The sequence below is a fragment of the Salmo trutta genome, chromosome 14 (genome assembly GCF_901001165.1).
Source record: "Salmo trutta chromosome 14, fSalTru1.1, whole genome shotgun sequence".
Classification (NCBI taxonomy): Eukaryota; Metazoa; Chordata; class Actinopteri; order Salmoniformes; family Salmonidae; genus Salmo; species Salmo trutta.
Genome location: NC_042970.1, coordinates 66,272,976 through 66,295,412, shown reverse-complemented (window position 1 = coordinate 66,295,412; position 22,437 = coordinate 66,272,976). Strand labels below are relative to the sequence as shown.

At 43.1% G+C, this 22,437-nt stretch overlaps 1 protein-coding gene across 24 annotated transcripts in view; it reads left to right on the top strand.

Moving 5' to 3' along the window:
- Positions 1–22,437, top strand: part of LOC115208691 (trafficking kinesin-binding protein 1) — a 42,430-nt gene that overhangs the window by 6,000 nt on the left and 13,993 nt on the right. For 20 of the 24 annotated variants that reach the window (XR_003881219.1, XR_003881220.1, XR_003881221.1 and 17 more), the window contains exons 3-4: positions 9,332–9,674; positions 10,036–10,227. Coding sequence is in view for 21 of the 24 variants with exons in the window: in XM_029776971.1 (XP_029632831.1) it covers positions 9,614–9,674; positions 10,036–10,227 (253 nt within the window). In the remaining 3 variants the exon portion in view is untranslated. Of the gene's footprint in view, positions 1–3,528; positions 3,606–3,742; positions 3,760–9,331; positions 9,675–10,035; positions 10,228–20,248; positions 20,703–22,437 lie in introns of those variants that run through there. The other 4 variants (XM_029776956.1, XM_029776957.1, XM_029776959.1 and 1 more) reach the window with 4 other exon arrangements.

Here is a 22,437-nt window from a genome sequence, read left to right as displayed (position 1 = left end):
TCGATGATGCATTAACAGGCACTGCATTGATTATATGCAACACAGGACAAGCTAGTTAACCTAGTAATATCATCAACCATGTGTAGTTAACTAGTGATTATGTTAAGATTGATTGTTTTTTATAAGTTAAGTTTAATGCTAGCTAGCAACTTACCTTGGCTCCTTGCTGCACTGGCGTAACAGGTGGTCAGCCTGCCAACGCAGTCTCCTCGTGGATTGCAATGTAATCGGCCATAATCAGCGTTCAAAAATGCGGATTACTGATTGTTATGAAAACTTGAAATCGGCCCTAATTAATCGGCCATGCCGATTTGAATCGGTAGACCTCTAGTTTGGGGGACGTTGCTTTATAGGGATGAGAGCTAAGCGTCTGTTAGAAGACCTATGTAGACAGGGTGTGATAGATGTGATGTCATGTTGGATGGGATGGTGTGTGTCAGTTTGTCTTCAAAAAAGAGAATGTGTTAAACATTTTTAGTTATTTAGCAGACGCTCTCATCCAGAGCGACTTATAGTTGTGAGTGCATACTTTTTCATACTTGTTCGTACCGGTCCCCCGTGGGAATCGAACCCACAACCCTGGTGTTGCAAACGCCATGCGCTACCAACTGAACCACACGGGACTATATGTCACGGCAGTCTGTTTACAGGGCCGTTGACTTTGTCAGCGGTTTTAATCTGGTTAGCGATAGCAGGGGAAGCTTCTTGCAGCCACGGCGGCTGCTGACTCGGGAAAATATTAGGCTTTGAGGGAATTGAGAGGAATTTAGAACATATATATATATCACGTTCCTCGTCCTCTGAGAAGCTTGAATTCGTTTTTTTGTATTGGAATCAGGAAACTCCGCTTACTTTAAAGGTAGATTCAGCGATATGACTTCGATGCAGAAAGTAAACGGCACAGTGGGCCAATTTCCGCAACAACTGAGAGCGTTGAAGTGTGAGGCTCAACTTCTCTGCTGTTTTGGTGGCCTGTCTACCACGCTTTAACAGCATGACGCGATCCCGTGCACATGTGCAGATACTGTGTGTGACCGTGTGAGAGCGAAGTCTTGCATCTCACTTATCTCAATATATCTCAATATCTGCGGTGCTGCTCGCGGCGACGTCATTTCGCTGAGTCTACCTTTTAAATTGAGATATAATTTAGTCGTAATTGCCTTGTGACTTGATGAATCAGGTTTGTATTGAAGGCAGTTCAGCCATGGTAAGTGTGCAGAAGGTCTCGTAGGCAGTGTTTATTGTTTGGGGAGTGAACACTGTCTCGATACTCAACTGATACAACACAGCAGCTTATCTCTGACCATGAGACAGTGGCTAAGGTCATCTCATCAGTTGAAATGTCTCTGCATACTCCTCACCCACCTCAACCCATGTTGTCTGGCTGCTTGGCTCCAGAGATGTGTATAGTATTTAATTACTTACTAAGGCCTTTTACTCCTTCTGGGTCATAGGCCATTGACTATTTTAACAGTTAATTTTCTGCTTTTTATTAGTATAGTGTGTTGACTAATTATTCTCTTTTCTCAGAGGTTTGGTGGGTTTTCGGTATCTTTCCAGCAATTTTAGTTTGAAGGCCTACCTAGTAGGAACTAATGTTACCTGTTCTATTTTGGGGGGCACTTCTATGGCCGTGTCTACACTCAACACTTACATGCGGCTTCTGCAATCAGAATACGAAGATCGTATTGAAAATTACGGGTCTAGACGCATTAAAAGTCGCACTGTGGTCTGGGATGCATTGTGTGCGGGTTTCTCCTCAGTATGGATGCAATCAGGATACCAAAAGTGTACACAGTGGGTGACGTCATCAGCACTCCGCCCATAAGTCTCCAGAAAACGTGTGTTTTGGTACTGAGAGGCACCTTTTCATTATAACGCTGGAGGAAATACGTTCCTAGTGTGTGAGGAGCATGTTTGCTGGCCTCAAATGCTAGCCAGCTAGTTAATAGCTAGAAAAACGATTTTTCTTTTGGCTAAAGTTATGCTATCCTGTTTTCAATCCCTTTAGTTTTGCTAGTTGTTGTGTTATCATATTTAGCCTATGCTACCGTTTGCAGAATGCATGCTGGCATTTTAATATAGTGCGGGGAAAGGGAATCCGGACACAATGTGGACACATTTAAGTGTAGATGCATGATGTGTTTGGAATTCCATGATCAGAATTCCATAGTCAGAATAGAAACACTGCATTAAGTGTCAAGTCTAGACACGGCCATACGGGAGCATCAGTCCAAAAGGAGGCCACTATAATTAGCCTGAACCCCAATCATTAGGAAGGTTTTAATCTCGCCACCCAGAACTACATTTCGTGTGCATGCTGGCTGGTCAGCTCCTTGATTTAAGCCTATCAGGAGAGACTATATAGGCTACTATCTCATGGTAGTATTAAATAATGAAATGGTGGGTATCGTTCAAGCACTAGTTTATCTACCTTCCTATCTATCTGATCTCATTATCCCATAGTGCCCTCACTGCCCTCCCTGGCCACCACAGTAATGGACTGTGTGGCACTACTTGAAGTAAATGAGGCCAGTTATGGGGTCAGTTACACTCTCAGTGAAAGAACGTTGAAGTTCTTGGATGGAAGCCCTGTCCGGGTTCAGAAAACAAGTTTCATCACTGATGCATTGTATATTAGCTTGTGTGGGGGGTGATCTGGCTTAGATTTACTAAAGCGATCTCAGAGGTGGACTTTCCTCTTTCTTGTTGTTATGTGGAAGTTTTAAATTGTTTGACTTTGATTGTTCTAGCTTTTCCTGTTCCCTCTGGGGGGGAAAAGGTACAGATTTCACTCCAGTGCAAAAGGTCTTGTAAATCTTGCCCCATTTTAGTACCGAGCCTTTCTCTGGTTTGTGTAAAAGCTTCTACCTTGAAGTTGATACTTACCATTTGAATAAAATCCCTTCTGGCAGAGGCATCAGTTGGGCTTCGTCACATGACCAAACTGTTTCCCGGGCGACTATGGGTCCAGAGTCCTTGGCCCTCTCAGCCAATTAGAGGCGAGATTTGCATTTGACAAGCTTCTCCCTCTCAGCCGGTTTGCAAATTCTGATTTGTTATTCAATCTGGTGGTGACAGTCTGGTGGTGACAGTCTGGTGGTGACAGGCTGGTGGTGACAGTCTGGTGGTGACAGTCTGGTGGTGACAGTCTGGTGGTGACAGTCTGGTGGTGACAGGCTGGTGGTGACAGGCTGGTGGTGACAGTCTGGTGGTGACAGTCTGGTGGTGACAGGCTAAATGGAGTGTGACCCATTCATCTCTTTCTTTCCTCTTTCCTAAGTACCCTTCTCTCAAGGGCCCCTCTCCTCCCTCCTGTGCCCTCGCGCACCATCTCAGTTTGCCCCCTCTTTCCTACCCCCTCCCTTCCCACTTTCCTAAGTACTGTACCCTGCAAGTGTCCCTCCTCCCTCCTCAACTGTCACCATCTGTCTATTTTCTACCCCCTCCCTCGTTTCTTTCTGTAACACCCTCGTCTGCCCTTCCTTCCTCTCTCGTTCCTGTGTGACTCCACACACGTACACACCCCTTCTGAACGGCCAAAGAGCACCAAAGACCGGCTCTTCCAACCGGCCTGGACGAGTTCAACGTGAGTCCTCTGGAAGGTCAGTCAGACTCAGAAGGACATCCATTAGAGTTAAAGAGTTACACTTATACATGACTTATTGAAGTTCAATCGGAAAAGACGCCTTATTAATCCTTCACCTTTGGCGCTGCTCATCTTGGATGAACGGCCCAATGCAACTATAACACATTAAGGTAACGTTTTAACTTCTCATTTACATTAGGAAAGTAGATGCGATCCTTGAAATTCAGATTGAAGTAACTTTCCTTGTTTGAGTTAAACCACGTAGCATACTGCTGTGCAGTCCACATTTCTCAAGAGTAACTTGTGTAGGCTACACAAAAAATTGCCTGTATGTTTGATTATATCCTTATGGATATACTGTACAGAACACATCCTCAGGGATCAGACGTTTTTGGCTTTGTCCTTAGTGGTCCAGTCTTCCGCACCCCACTGTGTGTTTGTCTAGGTAACTGGACAATTGTTTTCTCACAGTTCCTGTGGATTTTCTGGACTGTTAATTTGCTGGCAGATCTGGGGAGCGAGGGCCTAGTGGAGCCCAGGGTTGTACAATGGGCACACTGGGCAGCGTAACAGGGTCTTTCCCTTGGCATTCTGCCTGGCCCAACGACAACCACACAGAGAAAGAGACGGCGAGATGGCCAATAACCATACTCACTGGTGACCCCCCTCTAAATGGGATACAAGGCTGCGCTTCAATGGGTAGATAATAGACCCACAATGTTACAATACAATGCCTGCCAACTTGGCCTTGGCAGCATGTAAATATGACAGATAAAGATACGACATGTCTTTGTTTGTGTGTGCGCATGGGCACGCTCCATTTGTTTTGTGTGTGAGACTGTGTGCTGCAGGTTAGTTGAGTGCCATTACAAAATGCCAATTGATTCCCCTCTATCTTTTTATTTGTCATTTAAGACGTGGGAATAAGACATTTATAATTGTATAATAACATGATATTTTGGATTGCATCCATGCACCCTTATTTAGCATTCTAGTGAAAACACAAGTACTACTACCAGACATTATGCATCATGGTGGTGGGGTGGATACAGTAAAAGCCAACCTAGAGTATGTATACGACCCTGCTGCTCCCTCTGACAGCTGTAAGTGGATGGATGGATGTGGCAGGAGTGACCAGAGCAATACACTCAGTTAATTAAGGAGGTTGGAGAGGCGGAGGAGAGGAGAGATTGTCATTCTCATCTGTCTCTTGAGTGGGTGTATGGCGAGCTGCACACAGCTGAGTTGTTTTTATTTATTTAACCTTTATTTATGTAGGCAAGTCAGTTAAGAACAAATTCTTATTTTCAATGACGGCCTACGAACAGTGGGCTAACTGCCTTGTTCAGGGGAACGACAAATTTTTACCTTGTCAGCTCAGGGATTTGATCTTGCAACCTTTCAGTTACTAGTCCAACGCTCTAACCACTGGGCTACCTGCCGTGTGTGTGTGTGTATACACGTGTGTGTGTGTGTGTACACGCTAGTGTGCACGCTTGTGTGTGTGTGTGTGTGTACGCGCTTCTGCGTGTATACGCTTGTGTGTGTGTGTGTATGCGCTTGTACGCTTGTGCATGTGTGTGTGCACGCTTGTGCGTTTTTGTGTGCACGCTTGTGCCACATGTTTTGTCTATCCACATGCACGGTCAGTGCTTTGTTAACCCAATAGTCCTCATATAATATGTCATTGACTCAGACTGCAATACATAGCTAATGTATTGTATGATATCCATTGTCCTTTACCACTGACCTTGATATTGCCTAGGTCTGATGTATCCAAACTAGAGGTCGACCGATTAGGATTTTTCAATGCCGATACCGATTATTGGAGGACCCAAAAAACCTATACTGATTAATCGGCCGATTTAAAAATAAAATAAAAAAATAAATAAATAAATAAATAAAAATAAATAAAATATATCTAAAAAATAAAAATTAAAAAATAAATAAATATATATATATATATATACGAAGAATCTAAAACATATTTTGATTTGTTTAACACTTCTTTTGGTTACTACATGATTCCACATGTATCATTTATATATATATATATATATATAAATAGTATTTATTTGTAATAATGACAATTACAACAATACTGAATGAACACTTATTTTAACTTAATATAATACATCAATAAAGTCAATTTAGCCTTAAATAAATAATGAAACATGTTCAATTTGGTTTAAATAATGCAAAACAAAGTGTTGGAGAAGAAACTAAAAGTGCAATATGTGCCAAGTAAGAAAGCTAACGTTTAAGTGCCTTGCTCAGAACATGGGAACATATCAAAGCTGGTGGTTCCTTTTAACATGAGTCTTCAATATTCCTTGGTAAGAAGTTTTAGGTTGTAGTTATTATAGGAATTATAGGACTATTTCTCTCTATACCATTTTGTATTTCATATACCTTTGACTATTGGATGTTCTTATAGGCACTTTAGCATAGCCAGTGTAACAGTATAGCTTCCGTCCCTCTCCTCGCTCCTACCTGGGCTCGAACCAGGAACACATCGACAACAGTCACCCTCGAAGCAGCGTTACCCATGCTGAGCAAGGGGAACAACTACTCCAAGTCTCAGAGCGAGTGACATTTGAAACGCTATTAGCGCGCACCCCGCTAACTAGCTAGCCATTTCACATCGGTTACACCAGCCTAATCTTGGGAGTTGATAGGCTTGAAGGGGTGGGTATAATTTGTGGAACGTTCCAACAGGAATCTGTTCCAAAAAACGTAAAGTAAAAGGTTGCCAACCAACAACGCATACAAAGTAGCAACGCATACAAACCTAGCTAACTAGCTGCTGAATAGGCATCAACTCACCACGTAGCTTATTCTTACTGTTTGTCCGTAGGCAACCAGAGTGAGGACAGACATTTTTCGTAATAAACGTGATGAGTGAAAAACGCAATGAAATAGACCACTCCCTACCCTGTATCTTACTCTGCCGCTATACAACTTTGTATGCGTTGTTTTTTGGCAACCTTGTTATTTACGAAGTTTTTGGAATTCCTGTTGGATCGTTACAAAAATTATATTAAATTATAGTTGATAGGCTTGAAGTCATAAACAGCGCTGTGCTTCAAGCATTGTGAAAAGCTGCTGGCAAACACAGGAAAGTGCTGTTTGAATGAATGCTTACGAGCCTGCTGGTGCCTACCACCGCTGAGTCAGACTGCTCTATCAAATCATAGACTTAATGATAATGTAATAAACACACAGAAATACGAGCCTTAGGTCATTAATATGGTCGAATCCGGAAACTATCATCTCGTTTTTTTCTTTCAGTGAAATACGGAACCGTTCCATATTTTATCTAACGGTGGCATCCCCAAGTCTAAATATTCCTGTTACATTGCACAACCTTCAGTGTTATGTCATAATTACGTAAAATTCTGGCAAATTAGTTCGCAACGAGCCAGGCGGCCCAAACTGTTGCATATACCCTGACTGCGTGCAATGAACGCAAGAGAAGTGACACAATTTCATGTTAGCAGGCAATATTAACTAAATATGCAGGTTTAAAAAGATATACTTGTGTATTGATTTTAAAGAAAGGCATTGATGTTTATGGTTAGGTACATTGGTGCAACGACAGTGCTTTTTTCGCAAATGCGCTTGTTAAATCAACACCGTTTGGTGAAGTAGGCTGTTATTCAATGAGAAATTAACAGGCACCGCATCGATTATATGCAACACAGGACACGTTAGATAAACTAGTAATATCATCAACCGTGTGTAGTTAACTAGTGATTGATCGTTTTTTATAAGATAAGTTTAATGCTAGCTAGCAACTTACCTTGGCTTCTTGCTGCCCTCGCGTAACAGGTAGTCAGCCTGCCATGCAGGCTTCTCGTGGAGTGCAATGTAAGGCAGGTGGTTAGAGCGTTGGACTAGTAACCGGAAGGTTGCAAAAACGAATCCTCCCTGAACAAGGCAGTTAACCCCCATTCCTAGGCCGTCATTGAAAATAAGAATGTATTCTTAATCTGACTTGCCTAGTTAAATAAAGGTGTACAAAAAAAAATATAATAATCTGCAAATCGGCGGTCAAAAATACCGATAACTTGAAATCGACCCTAATTAATCGGCCATTCCGATTAATCGGTCGACCTCTAATCCAAACACTAACAACTGCAATATGACAATAAAACTAGATGTATCAATTATTTAGAGTTCCATCAATAAACTATGGCTACTTTTCTGTCCATTGTTAGAATGTCCTGAATTCCCCCCCTCCCCCCATTTTCTCTTTGAATTACGTCACTAGCCAGGCTATTTAGTTACAGAACGATGGCCTGCAGCATTTCCTGGCAGACATGTAGGTGAATTGATATGCCTTATGAAGAGGGACACTCATGTTTCTCTTTGCTTTTGTGAACAGTATGAATTAGCATTTACTCTAATACTATAATACAGGTTGCAGCTAGCCTTAGCACGCGGTCCTAGTTGGAATGTACAACACTTTGTGTTGTGCCTCGTCAAGCTTTGTTTAGTAACTGTGTTGGTTTAAATGTCATAAGGTGGTGTGTTGTGCTCCGGTTGTAACTTGATCTGTGTGTAGCTAGGGTAACTCTAGCTTTCTGACCCTAAATAGTCTGGGGAAAGGCCAAGCCTAGTGAGACAATTGGAGCATACATGGCACTGTACATGGCTTTAAAAAGATGCTTGTAAATTCGTGGTTCAAGTCTCTGAACTTAAACGTGACCTATATCTGTATGTCTTTTAACCAGGCTGTTATAGAAAATGAGAGCATCATTTCAGTATCTCACCTGGAAAAACCAGTGAAATGCATTTCATTAAAGGGATGAGAGTTTTCTTGATACATTCATATTTGATGGCATTCCATGTTCAAACGTAAAACGGCATTTAATGTTATGCCATTCCGTACCAAAACGTAAAAGACTATGATGTTGATGAATTAAAGACAATCGGTTTGAATTCATCTTTCTAACCAGGTTTCCATCCAACCTTTTTATGTGAGTAAATGACATGTTGGATAAAACATTTTTAATGACAATACTGATGGAAACAGAAAATGTTTCAGTAAACATTCCAAAAACCAAATAAACTAGACTAGGTGGGATCTTTTTGGGTCTGCAAAATCAATTATTTGTTAAATGTCGTTGGAAGCGCTTTTATGCAAATATTGATAAAATAATCATAATGTCAAAGGTAACTTGGAGTCACGCATGGAGTTTATTAGGCTACTGATGAAATAAATTATGATGAACTTCACAGGGTGGTGAAAGTGCAAGGTAATGAGCTTGATGCTCCTTTCCAATAAATACCCAAGGTCTCATTCTGGTGACATGATCATCAATGCTTGATTGCCGTTTGACAAATAAAAATAATCTTGCACTTTTGTCGTAGGTACAGTAGCCTACTGTGTCTGCGCCCTGTGTGCTGTTGGCTGGAGAGCACTTGACAATACCAAAGTTGGCACATTCGCTATGTCACGCTATTTTCTTGTTGTTGTTGTGATAATCCCATCAATAGAGTTGAAAATGCGATGGAAACCCATTTAACTTGTATTTTTTTATTCAGTACATGGGAATTTAACTGCATTACGTCATCACACCTTTTCATCTGCAACAAGTCAATTTGATGGAAACACATCTCTGGTGGGAAAATGCGCATAGTGTGTTTATGCGGATTTTAGAATATTCGCATGAAAATCTGTCGCCAATTAAATGGAAACCTAGCAACACAATTTTTTTTTCTCTCTCCCTCTCTCAGACCTGGTACCAGATGTGTGATCAGCCTGCTGTTTCTCCCTGATCCACCAGGGGGCCTTAGTCACTCACAGGGACCAGCCCTGAGTCCTCCACCCTCACCCTTAACACCCCGGCCCCAGTCAAGCTGTCCCACCCTCATCCCTCTCCCTCTCCTCCTCATCTCTTCTTCTGGCCCTCACACTCCCCACTGGACCCCCTGTTGACCCTCTCCCTTTATAGGGGGCAGGGGGAGGCGTCCGGGGGCCTTGATGAGGAGACCCTGCCCCTTTATGAGGGCCTTAATATGGAGTGCGACCTCCTGGAAAGAGTGGATAGGGGAAGCCATGATGTGTCCACCCTCACTGGTAGGTCACAGTAAATGAATGTAGTAGATGGGTTATAGGGAATTGGATAAGGGGTTCACTTTCATGTTGGACAGCATGCAGCTAGTGGGAAGATGGGTCTTTTAGAACCATTGCAGGGGACATTAGATTGGACTGTCATCCTGCATCCAGGAACAGTGTTCAATTACATGTTTTTAATGTAATGCATTATAGTGTGGTGAGTGGGAACTGTGTCATCCGGTCAGTGCCTCAGGGGGGCAGCAGAGACTTGTAGATTTCAGTGCGTTCAATCCAATGTGATGAATGCTGTCTCTTTGTTCTCCCATATCTCCCCTGCCACACCCTCATACACCTCCATCCCTCCCTCCCTTTCCACTGTCAGAACTTTGTTCAGGTGGCGATAGTGAGGTGGAGATAGTGAGCCTGCTGTCTGAGGGACTGCCTAACTACACTCTGCGGGCGGACTGCATGTTTGGCTACGACCACGACGACTGGCTCCACACCCCTCTTCTGCCCCCGGAGGTCGCCCTGGGACTCACACACGACCAGATAGAAGAGACGCTCAAGTACTTCTGTAAGTCCACCACTCTGTCCACGCTAGGCATCTAACACAGGAGAAAACAACTGGTACTGAAGTGCCAAATGTACCGCACCTGTTTTACTAGTTACTCACCTCACCAACTTAGCTTGGAGGGAATCAACCACTTAAATCCAATGATGAGTTGACTCATGTGGTGCAGCGGCTGGCTTGAGTGAAAGCACCTACCTGGTCTCCTAGATCTAAATTGGAGCCCGAATTCATAAAGAGTTTTAGTTTTAGAGTAGGAGTGCTGATCTAGGATCAGGTCCCCCTGTCTATATAATCTTATTCCTTATGAGCTAAAAGGCACAACTGCTCCTTAATCAGCACTCCTACTCTGAGAGATGCTTATGAATACGGGCACCAGAGGTGAACGTAAGGCGGTACGGTCCGGGGGTACGCCTTACCGGTAAAACATGAGCCTTTTTTAAATAAAATGTCAAGAAAACTGTAGGCTATATTACACCATTATTTATCATTACTGCATGTCAGAGGCAAGAACAATTCGCGGATGGACTTGAAGATGTCTGGTATAGCCTACGCTCCAAATTGCGATGTGATTTGACGAAAACACAGACATTTTGCCAAGGCAGAGATGAGTGGCTGACACCGAGACGCACTTGGACAGCAGTGGACCCTTACATTCGGGCCTTTTTGACAATCACCAAATGTCATAATACTTTTTGGTGTTTTGTGTAACAGATGTCTCTTTCAATTCATCACTGTTTGGAGGCTGGAAATATGTTGCCAGTGGATAAACGTGCACAGTTAGTCTAGTAAAACAGCCCTTTGAAGCAGGGGTTTACAGGGGCTGAAGCCCCTGGGCCCAGGACTGTGGGGTCCCCAAGAGGTAGCAAAAAAAATAAATGTATTTCAAAAAATAAATATACAGTGCATTCAGAAAGTATTCAGACCCCTTCCCTTTTTCGAAATGTTGTTATTCTAAAATTGATTAAAAAAATGTTTTCCTCATCAATCTACACACAATATCCCATAATCACAAAGCAAAAACAGCTTGTTAGAAATTTTGGCAAATTTATAAAACATAAAAAACATATATACCTTATTTACATCAGTATTCAGACCCTTTGCTATGAGACTCAAAATTGAGCTCAGGTGCACACTGTTTCCATTGATCATCCTTGAGATGTTTCTACAACTTTATTGGAGTCCACATGTGGTAAATTCAATTGATTGGCCATGATTTGGAAAGGAATACACCTGTCTATATAAGGTCTCACAGTTGACAGTTCATGTCAGAGCAAAAATCAATCTATGAGGTCGAAGGAATTGCCCGTAGAGCTCTGAGACAGGATTGTGTCGAGGCACAGATCTGGTGAAGGGTACCAAAAAATGTCTGCAGCATTGAAGGTCACTAAGAACATCATTCTTAGATGGATGATGTTTGCAAGCACCAAGACTATTCCTAAAGCTGGCCGCCTGGCAAAACTGAGCAATCGGGGAGAAGGGCCTTGGTCAGGGAACTGACCAAGAACCCGATGGTCACTCTGACAGAGCTCCAGAGTTCCTCTGTAGAGATGGGAGAACCTTCCGGAAAGACAACCATCTCTGCAGCAGTCCACCAATCAGGCCAGACGGAAGCCACTCTTCAGTAAAAGGCACATGACAGCCCACTTGGAGTTTGCTGAAAGGCACCAAAGACTCTCAGACCATGAGAAACAAGATTCTCTGGTCTGATGAAACCAAGATTGAACTCTTTGGCCTGAATGCCAAGCGTCTGGTCTGGAGGAAACCTGGCACCATCCCTACGGTGAAGCATGGTGGTAGCAGCATCATGCTGTGGGAATGTTTTTAAGAGGCAGGGACTGGGAGACTAGTCAGGACCGTGGGAAAGAGGAACGGAGCAAAGTACAGAGAGATTCTTAATGAAAACCTGCTCCAGAGCACTCAGGACCTGACTGGGGCGAAGGTTCACCTCCCAACAGGACAACGACCCTAAGCACACAGCCAAGACAACGCAGTGGCTTCGGGACAAGTCTCTGAATGTCCTTGAGTGGCCCAGCCAGAGCCCGGTCTTGAACTCGATCGAACATCTCTGGAGAGACTTGAAAATAGCTGTGCAGCGACACTCCCCATCCAACCTGAAAGCTTGAGAGGATCTGCAGAGAAGAGGCTGTAACGTAATAAAATGTGGAAAAAGTCAAAGGGTCTGAATATTTTCTGAATGCACTCTATTTATTTTTTTTTTTTACTGCAACCGCCAACCACAGGAGGACTCAGGAGCCCGCTGTCAATGAGTGTGCACAGTCTGCTCCTGCTGCGTTGCTAATCGTCAAATGGGGGGGGAGGAGAAGGAGGTAGGGGGCCCACGTGGGTAACTGGGGAGCCCTGTCTTGATTGATTAACTGATTAATAAACGTAAAAAAAATAATAAACTGCATAATAAATCAATGTTACTGGTCAATTGTGTGAGTCAGGGGCTGGGCCCAAGCCCGTTGGAAGCCCAAGAGGCAAAACAAATTGTATTATTATTATTTATTTTATCCAACCACAGGAGTCCACTCTCAATGTTCAAAATACAACAGAGAGCATAATTTAGCCAAAGAGGATCAATAGTTTCTAAACAATAACTGTGGATTAAATTTGATCACAAGCACATACAGGTAACTGCCAAAATAAAGGAAACACCAACATAGTGTCTTAAAATGGTTTGGTCCACCACAAGTTGCCAGAACAGCGTCAATGTCCCGTGTGGCTCAGTTGGTAGAGCATGGTGTTTGCAACGCCAGGGTTGTGGGTTCGATTCCCACGGGGGACCAGTACGGAGAAAAAATGTATGAAATGTATGCATTCACTACTGTAAGTCGCTCTGGATAAGAGCGTCTGCTAAATGACTAAAATGTAATGTGCCTTTGCATAGATTCTACAAGTGGACCTAAACCATGCCAGGAAAATGCACCCAACACCATAACATACTGTATACTTTGTATGCCTCATAAAAAAAGAAGAAAATAAGCCCTTGGGCTTATGATTTCTTTGTCCAGACCAGCTTTGAAGTCATTGTCAAACAATCAGATCAAAACATCATGACTGGTTGTGTTTATGCCACAATAAAAGGTAATACATTTTTCAAGTTCAATTACAAATCTTTACGACTAGGCCCACAGAGATCATATTAAATTGTTTGGGATTCTATATTTAATTCTATGTTTTAGGCCCATGCATTTTTTGGGGACACACTCAAATGCATGCACATATAGGAGGTCCCGTACCGGGAAGAAATGAGTTCTACTTTCAGCCCTTACGGGAACTGATGCTTAAAGATACACAACTTGATGTACTGTACCTGCGGCATTCAGGACCAGGGCTACCTACTCCCAAAGCTATTGCATGTACCTCTGTCTTATATCTATATCTATATCTCATATATATATATATATATATATATATATATATATATATATATATATATATATATATATATATATATATATATCCATACACGTATGCATACATATACACATATATACATACACATTCCTTTATAGACATACATACTTTTTTTTTTTAGAATATACCTTTATTATTCCCCGCAAACCCTACCACCCTTCCCCCAATTGGAGTAAACTAATAAACACTTAGGCTTCTACCTTCAGTTTATACATCTTATACACATTTTACAGACACAATCTATTTTACAATAGTTATAGTTTGTTTGTTTTTAGTCCTTCCTCTATTGATGTCCATCCAGTTCTATTTGTAACTGTGTTATTTCACAAAATTTCTGAACCTATATACATTTTGTATGTATATATATATATATGTATATATATATGATACATTGCCTTGCAAAAGTATTCACCCCCTTTGGCGTTTTTTTATTTTGTTTCATTACAACCTGTAATTTAAATAGATTTTTATTTGGATTTCATGTAATGAACATACACAAAATAGTCCAAATTGGTGAAGTGAATTGAAAAAAAATAATAACACCATGGACAAGTGGTGCGTGCATATGTATTCACCCCCTTTGCTACGAAGCCCCTAAATGAGATCTAGTGCAACCAATTACCTTCAGAAGTCACATAATTAATTAGATTGCACACAGGTGGACTTTAAGTGTCACATGATCTGTCACATGATCTCAGTGTATATATACACCTGTTCTGAAAGGCCCCAGAGTCTGCAACACCACTAAGCAAGGGGCACCACCAAGCAAGCGGCACTATGAAGACCAAGGAGCTCTCCAAACAGGTCAGGGACAAAGTTGTGGAGAAGTACAGATCAGGGTTGGGTTATAAAAAATATATGAAACTTTGAACATCTCACCATTAAATCCATTATTAAAAATGTTTAAGAATATGGCACCACAACAAACCTGCCAAGAGGGGGCCGCCCACCAAAACTCACGGACCATGCAAGGAGGGCATTAATCAGAGAGGCAACAAAGAGACCAAATATAATCTTGAAGGAGCTGCAAAGCTCCACAGCGGAGATTGGAGTATCTGTCCATAGGAGCACTTTAAGCCATAAACTCCATAGAACTGGGCTTGACGGAAGAGTGGCCAGAAAAAAGCCATTGCTTAAAGAAAAAAATAAGTAAGCATGTTTGGTGTTCGCCAAAAGACATGTGGGAGACTCCCCAAAGATATGGATGAAAGTACTCTGGTCAGATGAGACATAATTGATATTTTTGGCCATCAAGGAAAATGCTATGTCTGGCGCAAACCCAACACCTCACACCACCCCGAGAACACCATACCCACAGTGAAGCATGGTGGTGGCAGCATCATGTTGTGGGGATGTTCTTCATCAGCAGGGACTGGGAAACTGGTCAGAATTGAAGGAATGATGGATGGCGCTAAATACAGGGAAATTATTGAGGGAATCCTGTTTCAGTCTTCCAGAGATTTGAGACTTGGACGGAGGTTCACCTTCCAGCAGGACAATGACCCTAAGCATACTGCTAAAGCAACACTCGAGTGGTTTAAGTGGAAACATTTAAATGTCTTGGAATGGCCTAGTCAAAACCCAGACTTCAATCCAATTTAGAATCTGTGGTATGACTTAAAGATTTCTGTACACCAGCGGAACCCATCCAACTTGAAGGAGCTGGAGCAGTTTTGCCTTGAATAATGGGCAACAATCCCAGGGGCTAGATGTGCCAAGTTTACGGAGACATACCCCAAGAGACTTGCATCTGTAATTGCTACAAAAGGTGGCTCTATAAAGTATTGACTTTGGGGGGGTGAATAGTTATGCACGCTCAAGTTTTTTTTTGTTGTTGTCTTATTTCTTGTTTGTTTCACAAAAAAATATTTTGCATCTTCAAAGTGGTAGGCATGTTGTGTAAATCAAATGAAACAAAACCCCCCAAATAATCCATTTTAATTCCAGGTTGTAAGGCAATAAGATAGGAAAAATGCCAAGTGGGGTGAATAATTTCGCAAGTCCCTGTATCTCAATACACAGTGTAAGCATTAGTAGTGTACCACAAGAGAAGACATTGAATGTGAATGCAGCAATTTGTCCTGCAATAATACATCTGATATTGGACCAATTTATCCTGGCGTCTTTAAGTCACACTTGAAAACACCCTTGTAATATAATCACACAGTAGTGGTGACTAAATGATTGGAGTTGGATGGGGTGGTATGGGTCCAAAGGGTTTGGTTGGTAGCATGTTGCCAACAGGAAGTACTGCGTATAATGACCATGGTAAACTCCTGCTAGTTTAACTTGAACTCTAAATCTGAGGTGAACATTCTTCCTATCAGTCTGACGCAGATTCCGAGTTAAGGTCTGGCTGAAAATTATATCTGTTTCAATTGTCCTTTCAACAAAGTGTTTTCGCTTGACTCTCCTACGTAGATGTGGAAAAACAAATCTAATGAGATTTGTAAATGTTTTTTCAACAATATTGTGATCGTTTTTAATGGGGTAATGTTATAAAGGTAAATGCTAAAATATGAGCTGGAGATAGATATGGGTGAAATTGATCATAGTCACAAGATCATAGTCTGATTCTATGAAGAAACAATTGATTCGGTACATGGACGCCTGCATACTTTATCCCTCAATCTAACACAACAAACACTCAGTTTACCCAAATCCAACACTCAACATCATCACGCTACTGACTATTACAAGGCTACTCCACTGTCATAATCACCATAACGGGACACTATTATATCAGAATCTCCATTTATCAATACAGTACTACACGTAGGTATGGTCTGTTTAGTAGAGGAGCTAACAGAAGATCCTCCCCCCCTCCCTCTGCTCCTCCCCCTCCCTCTGCTCCTCCCCTCCTCCCTCTGGTGACTTTAGGGGAGGTGTCTAATCCTCTAGCCACATCCCTTCCCCTGATGCTTGGGGCCGCAGATGCCAAATGCCACTAAACTGATTAGCCTCTTAGCTATAATCAGTTTCCTTCTGCACCTCCAGTCCAGGACTGACTTTAACAGTAGCCTTTACAAAGGGCTTGGTCCCGAGCACTGACTGCTATTCCGACATCACGGCGACACTGACCGTACTCTCGTCACTGTGTAGGACTCGGTCGTCTTAGCAACCCATCAGTAGTGTATATTTTAAAGATCTGTTTGTGAGCATAGTCTAGACCAGAGAGGTGTCGGAAAGGTGACAGGTTGAAAGCTCAGAGATTTGGGTTTGCCGTGTAAACGGTGTGTATTTGTGGCCTTTTGGTGTAATTTTTCGAGAGACATCCTGAAGAGGTTAATGATGTTTGTTTCCAACATTAGGACTGTTTCCCTAAAGAAGTTAAATCCGCTTTGTGTTTTGTTTCCTTGCCAAGATACTAACGAGTATCGCGAGACTGGTATTGTCCTGACCCTACACTCAAGCCGATCGTGACTAGGGGTACATTGCCATGTTGGTTCCCATAGGATTGCATGTAAGACAGGATAGACTGTACTCTCCTTTAATCAAGCCAATCGTAACTGGCGGTACAGTGCCAGGAATACTAGGGTTGCCAGATTCCATTAAGATAGTGAGAATAATCCCCCATAAAGCAGGATAGGCTGTACTCTCCTTTCATTCAAGCTGCTTTGGACTGGGGGTACAGTCAGTGCCAGATTTGCAATGTCCCATCCCGTATGGCTTACTCCTTCATAAGGCAGGATAGGCTGTACCCTCCTTTCACTCTGTCTTCTTTGCAGAGCACAGGACAGACAGGTACACAGCCAGTCAGCCGACACACAGCTGTGCCTTATAACCTGGTCCCGTGTTGACATTAGCTTCTTAGCACGCGGCACGTGCCCTAAACTTCAGTACAGCTCTTATTTGGGTGTCCCTCTTCTGGCAATCTACCTTGGTGCACACCTGTTCTGATCTAAATCTGTCCCTCCCTCCTGTTGTTGCTCTCTGTTCCATCTGTGGGTTGACCCATTTACTGCTTCTCTCACTTTCTACCCTCCTTTAGCTGTCTCCTTTTATAACGATTCAGTATGTTTCTCTACTCCCTTTCTCTGTTATTTCCGGGTTCTTTCATGCACCTTCTGTCTCCTGGCTTCTTTTTTTCCCGTCTCAAAGACTCTCTCTCCTTCTCTGCCACCCTTTTTAAAAGATGCAACTTCCTTCCAGTTACAGACGTCTTAATGAGTAGTCCTTTGTGTCTGGCTCTGTTGCTTGAAACACCAGTTCAGCTTACAGTCTTAACAGAGCTGGCAGGGATGTGGGTGGATGCCCATGTAAGTAAATACACACACCTGACAGGGAGCTAACCCCTATGATAAACAACCCAGTCTCTGGGTGCGTCTGAAATGGCATCCTATTCCCTATGTAGTGCACTACTTTTGACCCGGGGCTCTGTTCAGAAGTAGGGCACTAGACAGGAAGTAGGGTGGCATTTCAGATGCAACCTTTGTGTTTTGCCGTTGCACTGGACGGCTGACCACTTCAAAGAGCAGAACGTGACTGGTTCTACTCTTCATATGTCGTTGTTGACCAATGCTTGCTATGTGATCACTTCATAGTGTACTTTACACTGGTTCAGTCTCTCTATCTGATCAGTGATATGGAGCTTATGGTGTTGTTTTGCTCTGACTGTGTTTCCACGGAAACCGTAGGCACCCATAAAACTACTTGGCCATTGACCTCTAAGGGTGTGTTCTTTCATCTTAGTCAAATATTGAACCGTGAACTGCGTTCCATTGGTTGATTGCAAGGAAGTTATATCAGTGCAAAGTGGTTTCTTGTGTCAATATTGACTAGGAACTTATGTTTTTGTCCATATCTGCGGAGGCAGAATGGATTTGTCCTTGAATTAGTGTAGCAGCTCTTGGTGACACTTTACTTGATCCTTCCACTGTTATTAGTATGATATTACATAAGTCATGATAACTGACATCATTTTATGTCAATATAACATTGTCAGGTTGCTTGCGGTGCTATTTTATGCACGCTGACCATGGCTAGGGACTGTGGGGGGGGGGGGGGGGGGGCTCAGTTCTTGGGGAACTGTGGGGGAGGGGGGATCTTGGAGGGCTGGTGGCCTGGCGGTTGGTAGCTTGGGCCGGTGTCTGATGGTTCGCTGGTTCAGGTCCTCGTTTCTGACCTTGTGGGAGATCTGTCGACGTGCCCTTGAGCAGGGTGTTGACCCTGGTTGCTTCTGTGAGCCGCTCTGGATGGGAGTCTGTTGGATGACTAATGTGATGTAGTTGTTGAGCGGCTTCACTGCAAGTATATTGTGTGGTATGTGTTATTTCAGGCCTTTGCAAAAATGTCAGGTTTGTCATAGATGATGTGAGGGAAATGTTACCAAACCTTACTACTACACTGGTTTTAATGAGCTTTGGTTTGGCGCACTTTTTATTGGAGACAAAGGGCCTGACACTGTATATTCTGTACTGTAGCCTTCTTTAGCCATCTTGGCCCTAGCTTAATCTAACTTTCCATTGTCTTTCTAATACTGTGACTCAATAAATCCTATTGTAGCAGCGACCTGTTTCTGTTAACTGAATTAATCAAGTCGGTTTGGAAGGGTAAGGAAGTCCACTTGTATTGGATGGGCTGGTATTTTTAGGGAGCTGGCAGCCTCCATTTTGTCTTGGCTGGCTAATGCGTTGTGTTGGGACGCTGTGTACACAACCCTGGTAGGAAAACGATGTAGGTAGGGGGATGAAACGGGATAGGGGGGTGTAAAAAGAGAAGGGAAAAGACAAGGGGGAGACAGTGAAAGTTGGGTCCCAGCCGCCCCTTGCGTGCCGTACTCAACCTGAAAGAAACCATCTGCAGGTGAAACATTTATGAAGGGGAGGTTAATATTTGATTGGGAGAGGACACTTGAGTGCCAGGGTAGCAACAGGGAGGGGCACTGGGTGGATGAAGTGATGATTGGTGGTGATGAAGGCTAGACTTCAGGGATGTGTTTTTCCCTATACTAAGTTGTTATATGTCAATAAAGCATACCTGGCATATATCTGATATATTGTTTTGCCACGTATCAGTTGATGTGAAATAAGCAGCTTTAGTACTTTGGGATTCATTTATTTTAACTCTCAATACAGACCATTATTTGCAAAACATGAAAACAATGGGCATCTCTCCAGTTTGTACATTCACTATTGTGTTTGCATTATTTTACTGTGCATGTGAGGTTTGTGCTAACATACTAAAGAGCTCAGTAAATTGAGAGGCCCTGCTGAAAACCCAGCTTGAGGTCAATTCGTATATCACTTTCCCTCTCAGACACCTATCCTCTCTCCACACAAACAGAAACAGTCCATTTACAATCCCAGTCTGTGTGTACAGTATCAGTGTTGTATCCCTCTCCCTCTAGAAGGGGGTGTGGCTCAGTCTGCACCAATATTATGTGTGCAGGAAGACAGCAGTCATGGCCTTGGCTGGAGCGTACCATCTCACTCTGCTAACGGGGGTGCAGGGACTAAGTGCATTCTCTTGCTAAACCAAATTATAATTCGTATTGTGTTTTATATTAAAGCCTTGGATTTCTATATGTATAGTTCTTAGGCAAAGTTGGGTATGATCTATTTGAGCTTTTATGTGTCGTTCTGGTCTCAAGCTACCTCCGACACCGCTCCTTCTCTTTCTGCGCTCCCACAGCCCAGTGTGGCCAGGTCGATATAAGCAGGAGGGTGACGACAGATGGACCTCCCAGTCAGAGGGATTACATATTAACACCAAGGACAGCTCAGTCTCCTCACACACACGTAACACATACCCACACAGTCACAGGGACACAGAGGAGGACACGGTTTTGAATGTGCAACAGAGCATCGGCTTATTGGGATGGGCATAGAGCTGAAACGGGGAGCAGAAGAACAAGAATAAATAGCGCAATATAACAGAAGGAGGGATGGAAGAGAGCTTCCGTCCGGTCACCATGGAGGTGTGGAGTTCCTCTGCTTCCGAGGAGGAGGAGGAAGAGAAGGAGAGCGGCCACGGGAGCCAGGAGGAGGAAGAAGAGGAGGTGGAGGAGGGAGGAAAGCCACACAATAAGGAGATTCTGTGCAGGGAACTGATGCAAGGTGAGGGGGTAAAGGGAGGATGAGAGACGGACAGAGAAAGAGTGATTGAGAGAGGAGCAAGGATTGAGGGAGCAATGGAGGAGGTTGAGAGAGGGGAAAGGAGGGAGTTGCAGGTGATCAGTGTGATTCTGCAGCCATAAATCTGTCTTGTTGGCAGTGTTGCTGTGCTGTTACCATATTGTAGAATCTTTGCAGCTTACAGTCAAGCTAAGTGAGTGACGGTATGGCTGGGAAGGTGCTTATGCATGGATTCTTTGTCGTATGAATGGTTAATTCAGCTGTGATTTCATTCACATGCAGTAACACATGGTTAGGTCATTGACTGGCTTCATGTGTGTATATGAATATCTGAAGCCCGATCTTTGTCTCTATTTTTCAGTTATTGAAGTCACATATGCCAAATGTATAACTTACCTCCAGTGAACACGGGCTGCCAGGTATACTGAGCTTGCAGTTCTCCCCATAGTGTGGAGGTCACTGTGCCACAGTGTGTGTTCTTAGCAGCAGTTTGTGTGTTTTCCGTCAGCAGCAGTAGTGTTTTCTGTGGTGTATTGTCTCTGTGCCTTTGAGTGTCATTGACTTTGGGCTGCAGTAGACAGACTGGCTGGAAAAGGTTTGTGGACTTTTAGGACTCAGTATGAAGGTCAAAAACATGGAAGTACTGGCTACCCACTGGGCACAGACGTCAGTTTGGTTAAGTTGTCAACTAACGTCAATTCAACGTGAAATAAAAAATACATTTCACACGTTGTTGTCATCATATTGATTTTTTGGGGGTTGAAATGACAGGAAACAAAGGTTGATTCATCCAGTTTTTGCCCAGTTGGTATGTTCTAGTACTGTCCAATTGCCCTGAGGAGAACAGTGTTTTGTAAAGATGGGATCGATCATATCTTAACTCCATTGAATTAAGAAATTGAATCAACCCCTCATGTTTAAATTGGATAATTTTCCATTGTTTCAGTGGGCATTTTAATAGAATTTTCAATTCATGCCCTAAATTGATGAAATGACAAGCTGGTCCCAACCATGCTATTCTGTTATGGTCCTTCAATGTGGCAGGTATCATGATGATGCCCTAGATTCACACCTTAGTTAATTGTCTTCACTCAGTGCCTCTAGCAATACTCCATATGCTGGGTTACAGTATATTATACACTCAGTGGCCAGTTTATTTGGTACGAAAATCACGAAAATGGTTTTCCTACGGACAGTGAGTCACGTGGCCGTGGCTTGCTATATAAAGCAGGCATCGAGACATTCACTTTCTGTTCGATTGAATGTTAGAATGGGCAAAACGAGTGACCTAAGCAACTTTGAGCGTGGCATGATCATCGGAGCCAGTAGCTTGGAACTCGTCGGTCCTTGTCGGGGATGGGCTATTGCAGCAGACGACCACATCGGGTTCCACTCCTATCAGGTAAAAACAAGAAGAAGCGGCTCCAGTGGGCACACGATCACCAACACCAGACAATTGAGGAGTGGAAAAACGTTGTCTGTTCTGACGAATCCGGGTTCCTGTTGCGTCATGCTGAGTCAGGATTTGGCGTAAGCAGCATGAGTCCATGACCTCATCCTGCCTGGTGTCAACGGTACAGGCTGGTGGTGTAATGGTGTGGGGAATGTTTTCCTGGCACATGTTAGGTCCCTTGATACCAACTGAGCAACATGTCTACGCCCCAAAGAATTCAGGCTGTTCTGGAGGCAAAGGGGGTCCGACTCGATACTAGATGGG